Source organism: Coenobita brevimanus, chromosome 29 (genome assembly GCF_032717465.1).
Source record: "Coenobita brevimanus isolate Jiangsu-jjx chromosome 29, ASM3271746v2, whole genome shotgun sequence".
Classification (NCBI taxonomy): Eukaryota; Metazoa; Arthropoda; class Malacostraca; order Decapoda; family Coenobitidae; genus Coenobita; species Coenobita brevimanus.
In genome coordinates, this window is record NC_136982.1 from 37,726,406 (window position 1) to 37,741,363 (window position 14,958).

The 14,958-nt window shown below is 39.9% G+C and overlaps 1 protein-coding gene across 1 annotated transcript in view; it reads right to left on the minus strand.

Moving 5' to 3' along the window:
* Positions 1 to 14,958, minus strand: part of LOC145395054 (extracellular signal-regulated kinase 2-like) — a 277,915-nt gene that overhangs the window by 9,732 nt on the left and 253,225 nt on the right. The window contains exon 8 of the mRNA XM_080268806.1: positions 7,267 to 7,523. Within this exon, the coding sequence (XP_080124932.1) occupies positions 7,267 to 7,523 (257 nt within the window). The remainder of the gene's footprint in view (positions 1 to 7,266; positions 7,524 to 14,958) is intronic.

Sequence of the window (14,958 nt, forward strand, 5' to 3'; positions counted from 1 at the left end):
TTTACTCCATATCAGGGCTGGGGTCAATTCATTTTTGCCAATTCAGTTCAATTCCAGTTCAGAATAAAATTTGAAATAATCAATTCCAATTCATTTCAATTCATTCATTTAAAAAATCTTCAATTCCAATTCAGTTCAATTCACTATGGTCGATATTTCATTCAATTAAAATGTTTTCAATTCAAAATCAATTTTATTCTACCCACTACTATTAACCTAACGGAAAGAAATAAAAATGAGGTTTCAAATTACTTTTAACTTTTTTCTGTGATAGCAAACTGTATATTTTCCTATTTATTTGAGTATACTGTAACTTAACACGTTACCTGCGAACTGAGCCACTGGTGTACCATTTGATGTCTTCTTTCCTAGCGTGTTGATACACTGATGGTGCAATAATGAGTAATAATTTGTTTTCACTTTTTCATGTATTTCACCTTCACAAATATTGACTGGGCAGATTTTTTGTTGCTGCTCCTACAGTAGAAGACATGTTGAATAGGATAATGATATAAGATTAGAGAAATGCCTATTTAGTTGGAGAATACATATCAGACTTCGAGTAGTGACTATTACATTTCATTTAGATGTCAAACAACATTATTAATTACACAAAAACACTGAAAAACAACTCCGTGTTGCAGAACTAGGGCCATGAGATGCAAATACACTTTTCTTGAAAAAACAAACAAACAAAGAGTAAATTTACTAATGGTAAATATTTGTGATTTTTTACTGGAAGAAAAAATGGAGTTACCACTCTTACTTCTAACAGTTCTACATTTACTTTGTTAGTATCTATCTATCTATTGCCAGACGCCATAATCCTGTAAGGGGTGGTCATTTGACTTTATTTGTTTTACGGGGAGGGGAACTAACCCTCCACCGACCCACTTGCTGACACGTAGGGAGCACGTATGTTCTGGTTATATGGTTACCACCCAGACTTTGTTAGGAAACAACAAAAAAAGATAAGTGCTGGATGTTTCTGGTTATTAAACTTTTTTTAATAATTATAAATGATTAATTATAACCAATACCTGTAATTATCCCTGGCTGGATACTGATGATTACTATTACGGCATTCAACGTACCCAGCTATCATTATGCTTGGTTGCAAGAAACACTGTCTTCAGTGATGAAAAAAAAAACTTTAGAAGGCTGGTGAAGAGATTAGAAGGAGGAAAAATGAACAAGAAACAAGATAATAATAAAAAAGGTAGTGTTGGACCTTTGCTTGGACTTCCTTCAATTACCTAAATAGCTAAGTACCACCTGGAACTTCACGACAGAGAATGAGATGGTAACAAACCAAAGAAAATGGAAGTGCCAGGTAAGGGTGAGCAGAAACTGTGCTATCTGGGCCAAATTAGTACAGTACTTCAGTGATACACCGGTGGTGCATCATGCATCATGAGAAGAAAATGTCAGGATACCATGTGTTGGGCCACCAGTGACACACTACTTTTATGAAGGCATATCCCTCATTGGTACTCAGTAAAGCGACATAAATCCTCTCGCTGTGATGGCTCCTTGCAGACTGGTGGGAGAGAAAGTGAAACGCGGCCTGGGAGAGAACTCATATTGCCGAAACACGGGTAACGTGTTAATTATTGTACAATAGTGAATTTGCATACTACAGTATAAAATACAGTAATCCCTGTACTATCTGGACGCCCACTTTCCGGACACCCCACTTACCGGATATTGTGGGCCTGGACCTTCGGAACCCAAAAATGGCCAAAAAAAAGAAAAAAAAATACCCCCCAAAATCCGAATTTTTTTCCCACCCATAATTTGAAATTGCCGCACGGCACTGAACAGCTGTTTACACTACGGCCCCTTCACCCCTCCCTTCCTCCCCTCTCCCCTGTCAGGGTTGCCATTTGGTATTTTTCATTACCAAATGTGGGCCAATTTGGTAATGAAAAATTCGTTTGGTAATGAATCAGAATAATGCATTACCAAACAGATTTTTCACATGTATGAGGATACACAGGATGGAGATGGTGGATTGTTTGCTCTCTAATTAATCTGCTAGCCTACACAGCGTGAAAATAATCAACATGCTGTTAATTATAAGGAGAGTGATTACATGTACAGTATTTCCACTTGTATATATAATTAGTGAAGAATAAAATGCTAACTTTATGAATTTGGTAATGAAAAGTTAAATTTAGTAATGAAAATTGAGGAGTTTGGTAATGTGGCCATTGCGATCTGGCAACTCTGTTTCCCCTTCATCAACAGTTACTGCATACCTTCGATCGAGAGTAGATGCTTATCGCAACATGTGCTCATTTTTTGTGAATAAATAGTGAATAAACTGCAATACCTTGCCACTAGACCACACGGGAATTTACAGTGTTGTGCAGTGTTAAGAAATTTGAATTTACAGTGCAAAGGACTAACTGTGGAGTGCAAATTGGTGGTTGAAACTGGCGGTTGAAACTGGCGTGGTGCAGTTAAGAACAATGTGCAGTGTTAAACAGTCATAACTCACGGTACAAAGAATTAAGTGCAGCACAACACTGGATTACTGTACATGCTTCAAGAGCATTTTCACCACTGCCAAATCTTAGAGAAGGCAGCCACAGATGTGCTGTAAGTACCCTGGCTGAGGTACAGTCACTTCTAATTCCACATTCTTTGGTTCCTTTTCATTTATTTCATCCTTTATGTCCATTATTGGTGTGAATAGGGTCTTAAATAGGTTTAAATAGGTGCTATGGATGTCCAGTAGGGAGCTGTATAGGTGTTTTTCTGAGTCAGGCTAGGTTAGGGTCCATAAGTACAAGTTCAGGAGGTTGGGGTCCACTTTCCAGACGGAACCACTTTCCAGACATGCTTTTGGCTCTATTACATCGGATAGTGGAGGGATTACTGTATTATTTTATCAATTCATTCATTAATTCATATCAATTCCAATTTAATTCAATTAATTTTATTTTTATATTTTTCTAAATTCTATCTATCTATCTATCTATTGCCAGACGCCTCAATCCCGTTTGAGGTGGCCACAGACAAATCACCTCCACATCGCTCTGTCCCCCGCCATTTCACTGCCCCGCTCCCAACTCAACTCCCTCTCTCATATACCTCTCCACCCCATCCCTCCATCTCATCCTCGGCCTCCCCCTCCCTCTTCCCCCCTCCACCTCACTCACATACACTCTCTTTGTCAGTCTTTCACCCTTCATCCTCTCCACATGGCCAAACCACCTCAGTGTATTCCTCCTAACACTTCCTATCACATCCACATCGACATCACAACGCTCCTTTATATCCTCATTTTTCAGCCTGTCTCTCCATGCGACTCCACAGGCTCCTCTTAAATAACTCATTTCCACTGCTCTCACTCTTGACTTGTGTCCTTCCAGCAATGTCCAAGTTTCACTACCATACGTTGGAGTAGGTATCACAATACTGTCATGTAGTAACTTTTTCACTTCCATGCTCACTTCCCTGCTTCATATCACTGCTTTCAAGGAACCAGCAACCTTTCTTCCCTGCTGTACCCTTTCAGGCACTTCACCCTCCTTACTCATCACACTACCCAAGAACTTAAACGTACTCACATTTTCCAATTCCTCACCATCCAATCTCGCAGTACATTCACTGACTTCACCTCTCTAAAAGACCATCATTTTACTCTTCCCTACATTCACCTTTAGATTCCGTTTCTTACACACTCTCCCATACTCATGCACCATGCCTTGCAGCTCTCCTTTGTCTTCACTCAACAACACAGTATCATCTGCAAACAACAGTACGGGGTGTTTCCAAACACTACCCTCTCTCACCAGGGCCACTCCAACATCCACTACCCTACCTTGTACCTCTTTTATTACCCCATCCATGTACAGATTGAACAACCATGGAGACATGACACATCCCTGTTTCAACCCAACCTTCAAAGAGAAAAATTTACTCAGTTCACCATCCACACGCACTGAGGCCTTAGCAACATCATACATACTCTTGCCAGCATTCAACAACTTCCCATCTACTCCATATATTCTTAATACTTTCCACAATCCTTGTCTATCCACCCTGTCATATGCTTTCTCCAAATCCATGAAAGCCACATACAACTTCTTTCCCTTCTCTAGAAACTTTTCCACTAAAGATCTAAGAATAAATATCTGATCTACACAACCTCTTCCCTTCCTAAAGCCTCCCTGTTCTTCTCCAACTAATTCCTCTGTTCTTTCTCTAACTCTGTCAATAAGTATCCTACCATACACTTTTCCTATTATACTAAGAAGACAGATGCCCCTATGATTACCATACACTTCTTTTTCCCCTTTTCCTTTGTACAAGGGAATAATTATACATGACTTCCAATCCTACGGGACTCTACCTTCCTCCCAGGCCAATCTGCACATTTTCCACATCTATTCTACTACTATCTCTCCCCCATACTTCAGTATTTCACCACGCACTCCATCAATTCCTGGGACTTTTCCCAATTTAACTTTCTTCATTGCTTCCACAACTTCTATCCTACTGATTTCTTTCTGTCTTCTCACCTCCCTCCTTCTCCCAGCCATTCCCCAGCCACTTATACTAGCATTACTTCCACCTTCTATGTTCAACAATTCCTTAAAGTGTTCTCTCCATCTGCTCACTTTTTCTCCCTTCTCCAATAGTAATCTACCATTTTTATCTTTCACTCCCCTGCTAACTTCACTTCCACCCTGTCTTACTCTTTTCACCTCTTTCCAGAACATTTTCTTACAGTACCTCCACTTTACACTCAAATTCCTTCCTTCCTTCCAAATTCCTCATCCGCTCTCTTCTTACTCTCTCTTACTAATCTTTTCACCTCTCTCTTTCTTTCTACATATAACTCTCTCTTCCACCTCTCAACTTCTTCCACGCCCCTATTTCTCATCCATTCATTGTATGCTTTCTTCTTTTGTGCCACAGCCTGTCTCACCTCTTCATTCCACCACGTTGTTCCTTGCACGACCCTCCGTCTACTCTTCATCCCACACACCACATCACATGCTGCACATATTTCTTCTGTAAATATCCGGCACACATCTTCCACGTCCCCCATCTGCTCCAATTCATATCTGCCCAATCGTTCCTCCACTTCTCTCTTATACTCTGCCTTTTTCTCATCCTCTTGTAACCTTTCCACTCTCCTTACAATTAACATTTTTAAAATCCATTCCAATTCATAACTGACCCTAGCCCTGCTCATATATTCTTAATACTTTCCACATTTCTTGTCTATCCACCCTATCATATGCTTTCTCTAAATCCATGAAGGCCACACACAACTTCTATCCCTTCTCTTGAAACTTTTCCACTAAAGACCTAAGAATGAATATCTGATCTGCACAACCCTTCCTAAAACCTCCCTGATCTTCTCCAACTATTTCCTCTGTTATATCCCTAACTCTGTCAATAACAATATATATCCTGCCATATACTTTTCCTATTACACTAAGAAGACAAATGCCTCTATGATTACCACACACTTCTTTTTCCTCTTTTCCTTTGTACAGGGGATTACTTATACAAGCCTTCCAATCCTCCGGGACTCTACCTTTTTCCCAGGCCAATCTGCACATCTTCCATATCCATTCTACTACTGTATCTCCCCCTATGTCTCAGTATTTCACCACACATTCCACCAATTCCTGGGGCTTTCCCCACTTTGACTTTCTTTATTATTTCCACTACTTCCATCCTACTGATTTCCTCCTCTCTTCTCACCTCCCTCCTCCCTGCCATTCCCCAGCCACTTATACATGCATTACTTTCATTCTCTATCTTCAACGATTCCTTAAAGCGTTCTCTCCATCTGCTTACTTTTTCTCCCTTCTCCACAAGCAATCTATCATTTTTATCCTTCATGCCCCGACTTACTTCTTTATCACCCTATCTAACTCTCTGTACTTCTTTCCAGAACATATTCTTACATTCCCTCCACTTCACATGCAAATTCCTTCCGAATTCCTCATTCACTCTCTACTTATTCTCTCTTATTAATCTTTTCACCTCTCTCTTCCTCTCTACGTATATTCCCTCTTCCGTTTCTCAACTTCCTCCACGCCTCTGTTTCTCATCCACTCACTATATGCTTTCTTCTTTTATGCCATAGCCTGTCTCACGTCTTCATTCCACCATGCTGCTCCTTATACCCCCTTTCGTCTTCTTTTCACCCCACACACCACCTCATATGCTGCACAGATTTCTTCTGTGATATCTTGCACAGACCTTCCACGTCTCAAATCTGCTCCAGATCACATTTACCCAGTAGCTCCTTCATTTCTTTCTTATATTCTGTCTTTTTAACATCCTCTTGCAACCTTTCTACCCTCCTTGTATGAACTACTTCCTCCTGTCCTTCCCGTCTTCTATTCCTCCATTCCATTTGAACCCTGAACTTTCACCACCACCATGTGATGGTCAGAAAGTCCACTCCCCCATCCTCTATATGCTCTTGCATCCATTACACATCTTCTCATTCTATCATCCACACAAACACAACCAATCATTGCCTTCCATTCATTCAGTTCACCACCCACCCTTATCACTCGCCATGTATACCTGTAGATCATTTTGTATCGAAAGCGGGTATCGGCTATCACCAACCCCATCCCTGTACCAGTGTCTACTGGAGCACTATCATTCTCATCCACTTCTGCAGGCACACCCCACTCACCAACTACTCCACCCCCCTTCACATTTCCTACTTTTTCATTCATATTTCCAATCAAAAATACTCTCTCACTCCTTTCAAACTTTTCCATGCAAGCTTCCACATTTGTCCAGAACTCTTCTTTCGCTCTTCTTGCAAGATCTTGCGTTGGTGCATACACAGACACAGTCGTCCACATTTGTAGTCAAACTTTCAATCATACCCACACAATCCTTGAGCCGACAGATCCATACTCTCTTATATTCTCCTTCCACCTCTTGCACACAACAATACAAACTTCTTTTGCCCTCTCATTCTCACCTACTCCCACATATATACCCCATCCATACTCCCATTCTCTCACAGTCTCACCTAAGCATTTTGTCTCAGTTATTCCACATACATCCACTTTTGCATCCTCAAGCACCTGGACAATCTCCCCTTTCACCTCATCTTACATTCCATACACAAAATGGTCTAACAGTAATTATAGTACAGGTACTTCACAGTTATCTTTACACTTTTGACAAAAAATAGCACTCTGGCACTGTTTTGTCCAAATTACTAACCCAGTGAGGGATGGTGCAAGGTGAAAACAACATACTCACTTGACTGTTACAATTAGTGATAACCTTGGTGGGTGAGGCTTGGTGGTGACTAGTGGTAGTACCTGTGGTGGGGAAGGTGAGGGAGACGGATCGCGTGAACCCAGCCCCTCCCCGCTTCTCACCTGTGCCGACCCCCCCACCTCCACCCCCAATAGTCACAGTCACACCTCCAGACCGCGCCACCGGGCCGCCTGTTGGCATGATGGTGTGAGGTTCAGAGTTTTTGTGCCGCTGTCCTGCTGCCATGGTATTTGAGTCTGCAACACAAGGAGTACTGTACTTCGCGGTATACAAGACACTTCAGTGTGAGAGACGCACCCAAATTCTGGAAGGGCAGTTCTGAGAAAAAAAAAAAGTTTGTCTCAACCATGACTGTAGAAAGGTTGCTTGGTATAAGCAGTTTTAACTCAAATACACAATGACATTTCAGAATCTCTATTCACTACTGTTGATCAGTCATTGGTTTCTTTATTTTTATGTAAAAGAAAAGTACAAGAAAAAAACAAACAAACAGCCCCTTCCATACAAAAAGTTACTTTGTTCCACGATGCCATGTTGACAGTGTCTGTTATGAACTGTCCAATTTCTTTCATACAATACTTTGAGAATTAATGTTCATCTCCATTAAAGTATAATTAATATGCATCAGTATATACAAAAAGTTACTTTGTTTCACGATGCCATGTTGACAGTGTCTGTTATGAACTGTCCAATTTCTTTCATACAATACTTTGAGAATTAATGTTCATCTCCATTAAAGTATAATTAATATGCATCAGTATATAGAGACAAATGTTATTTTTCTTGAATGAATTGAAAACTCAATAAAATCTGCTCCTTCATTCATTTAACAGAATATAAAGACCATTATAAGTAGAAATACACTTTAAGTTCAAATCAGCTCTTTGTATTTATATTATAATTGCAAACAAGATTTTTAAAAACTCAAGTACAGTGAACATTTACAGCATTTTATCAACCCTAAATTCTTAAACGTACCCCATACTTACCAGATTCATACTCAACACCTCTGATGTTACAATATTTTCCCACATTCAGGCTAGACTTGGTGCAATATGAGATTACTGTAACTTGCCCTTGATGTCTCATTACCTACAGACAACACATTCACTTCCTCAACTGAAAAAATTTACTATAGCCAACAAACCAAATGAAAACTACAGCATAAGTCTTTTCTGCTCAGCTAACAGGTAAAATACAAAAATGCTCTTGAACATTACTTTGTCGCCATTACTAATTATGCACTTTCACAAACCTCAAATACCTCTACAAGAATATAAAAACATAGTACTTGTATATACACATGAAACAAAAAGCAAATTACAATGCTTTACAACTGATGTTCAATAGCGAGGCTGTTTGGGAACAGGGTATACAGCTGTCTCTACCCTCTTTCCTCAATATCACTCCCTCACTGTCAGCTATGTTTGCCTCACAATGTCAGCAATTAACAAACTGTTCAGGATGTACTAAAAACAGCCATTCACCTCAAAACATATCGAGTATAGTGAAAACATCCATTGTTATCCTTAGTAACACTGCTGCCTCCCAGCTGTTATCACACACACACACACACACACACACAAACACATACATGCCACATGCAACACTCACTCAGTGTATTATAGTGAGCTATCATTGCACGGTACATGACAGCTCTAAGAAAAGCGCAAGAAAAATGCAGCCTCATTCTCAAATATCAGAACATAATGATGGTCTTTGAGAGAGGTGAAGTTAGCGAATGTACAGCGAGGTTGGATGGTGAGGAATTGGAAAATGTGAGTACGTTTAAGTATTTGGGTAGTGTGATGAGTAAGGATGGAGGTTTGGAGGGTGAAGTGCTTGAAAGGGTACAGCAGGGAAGAAAGGTTGCTGGTTCCTTGAAAGCAGTGATAAGAAACAGGGAAGTGAGCATGGAAGTGAAAAAGTTACTACATGACAGTACAGTAATCCCGCATATTTCGCGGTAGTTACGTTCTTGTAACCCCCGCGAAAAGTCAATTCCGCGAATACTCTATTAACAATTGAAAACTTGCACTTGTGTCCACCATGCTGCCCATCACACAGTCCATGTCCATACTGATTGCTAGACAATTCGCCGTCAGACAATTCCCCATCAAAACATGGACGATTCCCCTTCAGAACAATTCGCACCCTGGACGATTCCCCGCCATTCTATAAATATACTAATCAATACTTTCATCAATATACTTATTATTAATTAATCAATACTTTAATAACTATATTTCAGGGGGATCCAGCAAAGTCTATGTTCAGTAGCGTAGGTTCTGGATATTATTCATTAGTTGCTCCTTTAGTCAATAATTAACTTGTTTCTTCCTCGCTGTAGTCGCCTTTGAATTATATTCTAGCGTCACCCATAGCTATCTTCATTAATGAAGGCGAATTGTTTTGTGTTTGTTGTGACTGCGAATTGTCCCGAAACCTCCATACTCATCCCGAAATACCTTCTTACAAGATTGAAAGCACATACTCCATTATGAAGGAAAAACGTAAACACCGTACTGTAATACACAATTATCTACACATTTATTAACAAAACAGTACAAAATAAAAAGATGCATTAACTGGTGATAGCAAACACTCGCACGGTTGTTTCTTAGCTTGTCCAGTAACACAATTTTCTCTGCTAAGGTCATAACTTGATCGTTTTGTCACTTTGGAGTTCTTACTAATTGTATTATTAGCCTTTGGTGAGGCTGGCTTACGTCCTGGGGCCATGTGGAAAGCAAGTGGGAGGCAAGAGGCTCATATCATAGTGTGGTTACATCCACAACATCCACTTAAGGCAGTCAGGCGTGGACTGAAGAATGCGAGGCAGAGAGCAGTGTTGCCATATCCAAACAACGAAATTATGATAGGGCAATGAAAAAATTATGCTAGATTGAGCATATTTGTTCCAAGTAAAAAATGAATTATGCTAACTTGAAGCTAAATGATAAAATTCTATACATATTCGTGCAACATATTAATTATATATTGTTTACTATGAAAATATTAAAATGAACCTACATACAGTAAGAGGATAAATATCGGTATCTACCCATACTGCTTTTTCCCACGAAACTTACGTTTTTCTGATGGATTTTGATGTGATTCGTTCGATTTTGAGCATCATTTCCGTCGGAAATAACCAGATTTTGAGATATGACCCCCCCCCCATCCCCTGAAATAATGAGGGATCTTTGGGGAATCGGGGGTTATAGGGAGGGGGGGAAACACAGAAAATGGTCATTTCCGACTGAAATGAAGCTGAAAATCGAATGAATCATACCAAAATCCATCGGAAAAACCTAGGTTTCATGGGTAAAGTACAAAGCTCAAACTTATCCTAACCTAACTGAACCAAACCGAACCTAACCTAAAACCTAACCTAACCTAATCCAACCTAACCTAACCTAACCTAATCCAACCCAACCAAGTCCAAACTGAAAGTAACCAACTATTCAAACATCTTCTTACCTTATTCATCTCTCTCTCTCTCTCTCTCTCTCTCTCTGATTTGTAGCTTTTATAAAATTATTCTAAAAATATTCCATTCCATTCTAAATTATGCTAGAATGATTCTAAAACTTCTAATATGCTAAAAAATATTCCAGACTCGAAAATTTGATCAAAATTATGCTAAAAGAATAAAATTATGCTAGATATGCTAACACTGGCAGAGGGGCCACGGGAAAGGGACAGAGGGTGGCGTGAGTTTACCGCGCTACAATTGGAAGCTGCGGGAATTTCAATTTTTTTTTTTTTCTGTATATTCAAGGATATTTTTGTTGAATTTATTAATGCTAAGAAAATCTGCGAGAGGGCAAAACCGTAGACAAAAAATCCGCAAAAAATGCGGGATTACTGTATTGTGATACCAACTCTAACGTACGGAAGTGAAGCTTGGACAATGTTGGAAGGACACAAGTCAAGAGTGAGAGCAGTGGAAATGAGTTATTTAAGAGGAGCCTGTGGAGTCACATGGAGAGACAGGCTGACGAATGAGGATATAAAGGAGCGTTGTGGTGTTGATGTGGATGTGATAGGAAGCGTTATGAGGAATACACTGAGGTGGTTTGGCCATGTGGAGAGGATGGAGGGTGAAAGACTGACGAAGAGAGTGTATATGAGTGAGGTGGAGGGGGAAAGAGGGAGGGGGAGGCTGAGGATGAGATGGAGGGATGGGGTGGAGAGGTATATGAGAGAGGGGGGTGTGAGTTGGGAGCAGGGCAGTGAAATGGGGGGGACAGGGTGACTTGGAGGCGATTTGTTTGTGGCCACCCCAAACGGGATTGAGGCGTCTGGCAATAGATAGATAGATAGATAGAATTTTCCACTGGAAATGCCTAGGTGCATACCAGATAGAGAGCTAAATAATTAAAGTTAATGATGGATAGGTACCAAGACAGACTGACATTCATTCTACCACTGGATAGGTACTAAGACAGACTAACATTCATTCTACCACTGGATAGATACTAGGACAGACTGACATTCATTCTACCACCCGAATCCCCTACACACACAATCCTTCTCATTAAATGTTCTGTCAAAATCCTACATCATTCCCTCAAACATTTTCAGCCAGTTTCAGTCGAAAGGTTAGGTGAGTGAGGGAGAGCCTTCCTCTTTTTTATCCTGTTTTATTCAAACAGTTTAGTCAAAGAAGCTGCCAAGCATGGGCTAACCAACAAACTGCAATTATTCTCTTATTATTGCCAATGCAAATGTTTTTATTGCGAAACTTTTCAGACTTGGGGCATTTGATTCAATCAACATGAACCCCTTCAGTACAAGATGTTTCCTGAAGCGAATCAAACTGTCTGGCAAGCAAGATTAACCCCTACGTGCTGGCATTGTTCTGAAGCAGGCACGCTTTCACTATAGGCATTTTTCCTAAAACAGCCTGTTTTCAAACCTTCATATCTGGAAAAGTATTGCAGTTAGGGAAACAAATTAATGACCCTATTACTCATCAACTCTTCGTCTTGCGAATGAAAGCATTCCTAGGTCTGCAGGGGGTCGCATCGATGAGTAAGGACGTGGTGAAGATGAGTAACTTTCGACGCTTGAGGCAGGATGTATTTGTCTGTGTGCGCGTGGCCCTGACTTTGGCTTTGCTCTCAATGTGATAACTTCTCCATTAACAGATAAACCTAACATAGTTGCATCCAAGGCCTGCCTATGACACTATCACTGAGCCCTTTCCTAGTATCCTTGGATAAAGACATGGCAGGGGTGGATGATGCAAGGGGCTGCGGGTGGCAGGGACGGAATTGGATGAGGAGGAACCTGAAGACATCGTTCTACATCTGGAAAAGGTGCTCGACAGAACAACTCACACTCATGTGCGGTGATGGTGATAAGATCAAATGCAAGCTGGTTCAAATGATGTCAGGAATACATTAATGGCTCCTCCCATCACCCAAATGGTCCCCAGCCACCCATTTTTCCCGCCACGTAGGGGTTAAATTTCCCTACAAAATCATTACGGTACTGGGATGAAGGGATAATGATACGAGGTTTATCACTGAGCCCCTACCTGGACTTTTCCCACTCCTCCCTCCTTAACTACACCCACACCACACACATACCCAAACACACATGTACTGGGCTGCATTCATGTATTCAACACTGCCGATCATGATTGCTCTACTTGGGCAGTAGTGAAGCTGTGATGAACGGAACAGCTCACTCTCATTGCTTCGTATGCTGTGAAATGGCGAGTGCTGCTAGCCTGCTATGAATGCCTGTCAAGCAGTGTTACTGTCAAATATTGTATTAACCCTTTGAGATTCCGATGACAATTTCCATCGTCATTTCAAATCCAACCTCTGAGAATCTGATGACGCTTTTAATCGTCATTTTCAGAAACTTTTGTAAAACATTCACCATAATTCATGTTTACACATCATAACAAAGAGGCTCAAGCACAATGTCAGAGATTATTTGCGCTATGCGTGGTGGTACTGCACAGCTGGTCTGACTCATGGCTTTGCTTCTTTATAACTTTGTTCTTGGTGAATATTTTTCTACAGCAAGGCATAAAATTTTTGGTTTTTGCCTAACTTCAACTCGTCACTTTGACTTTCTACTGTATTTTCTTTGTTTTCCTACTACGATAAAGTACAACTCTTCAGCTTCAAAATACCACCACAACCAGCATCCTACCATAAAATGTGTATTTACACTGACCAATAAAAGAAAAACATCGTGAAGCGAATATGCGGCCGAGGCTAAAATAAAATTGTGCATCTCTTTCCTTTTGCTTTACTGTACAATGAAATGCAAAAATTACCATAATCAATATATCACTGTAAAAGTAACTGATTGTATTTTTCCATGGTTTAAACCAAATTTACATATCTTTACTCGTTATTCTTTGCCAAATATTTTTCTACGGCAAGGTATGAAATTTTTGCTTTTCGCCTAAATTCAACTCGTCATTTTGACATTTTATTTTCTTTGTTCTCCTTCTTTTAACATACAACGATAAAGTACAACTATTCAGCTTTAAAATGACACTAAAACCAACATTCTATCATGAAAAGTGTATATACACAGAGCGATCACAATAAAATATCAGGCCGCGAAGATGTGGGTCAGCGTGAGTGGCTGACCCTAGCACAGACGTAATCTGTCTGGCCCAGAAACCTGATAGGGTTAATAATGTTACTTAGTATATTTAATCCTATTTTCATAACAGTAAGGTAATTGGCTTAGATCTGAGTGGCTTAGACACTGCTAAAGTATTCTAGTAATGGCTAAAAAATACAGGGTAACTGTAATTTCAGGGAGTATTGTTTAATGTTGCAACTGTTTTTCCTGTATTTCACTACCAGTAATATAAAAGATTGTTGCCTTCTATGATCCTCTTGTCTCGAATGAAACAAAATATCACTAAGAGAAGCCAGCCTAACAAGGGTTGAATTTCCACATGAGACAGACGTCTGTTATAATGACTCAGCATTCTTGCTAGCCAACATCTCTTCAATCTCTCCAACATGACTGCCTTCCTAGTTAATGAGTGGATGGCAAGTGAAGCGATCATGACTGCCTTTCAGAGGGTTAGCAGGCAGTTCATCAGTGATCATGTTAGCTTGCTCGAGTGAATGCTAGGTGCTAAACTGCTAAACTCCTAGACCATCACATGGCCAGTTGTACTGGGATCAAATTCCAAGTGTTTTGTGTTCTCGAACTTGGATGTTTCTAAAACCTGCTGAGGATACAGTATACACAACTGCATGTAATTTTATTACAATATATCAACAGTCTTTGTAATCTAGTATATACCTGTGATTACCAAGCAATGAGATGATCATCTGTATTAGAGTTTCTTCTAATTGGAGCTAAGTTAACCTGTCTAGTCTGGCCTCCAGGATGCATGGGGATATTTCAAAGTACATATGAGACAACAAAATGTGTCTTATACGCCGCAAAATACGGTAATTAATATTTTGACTTTAGGTAATACAATACTGAACGAACATGCAACTAACACTTAACATTTCTGTGCTTGTTAGTATCATATCAGTGAAATGCTGTACTTTTTCAAAGAAACATCCCTATTTTCACCAACAATTTAAATCAATACTAATATGCCACAATGACAGTTTTCCCAACCAATATCATACATATATTTTTTTAAAGGAATTTCTCCTTGCT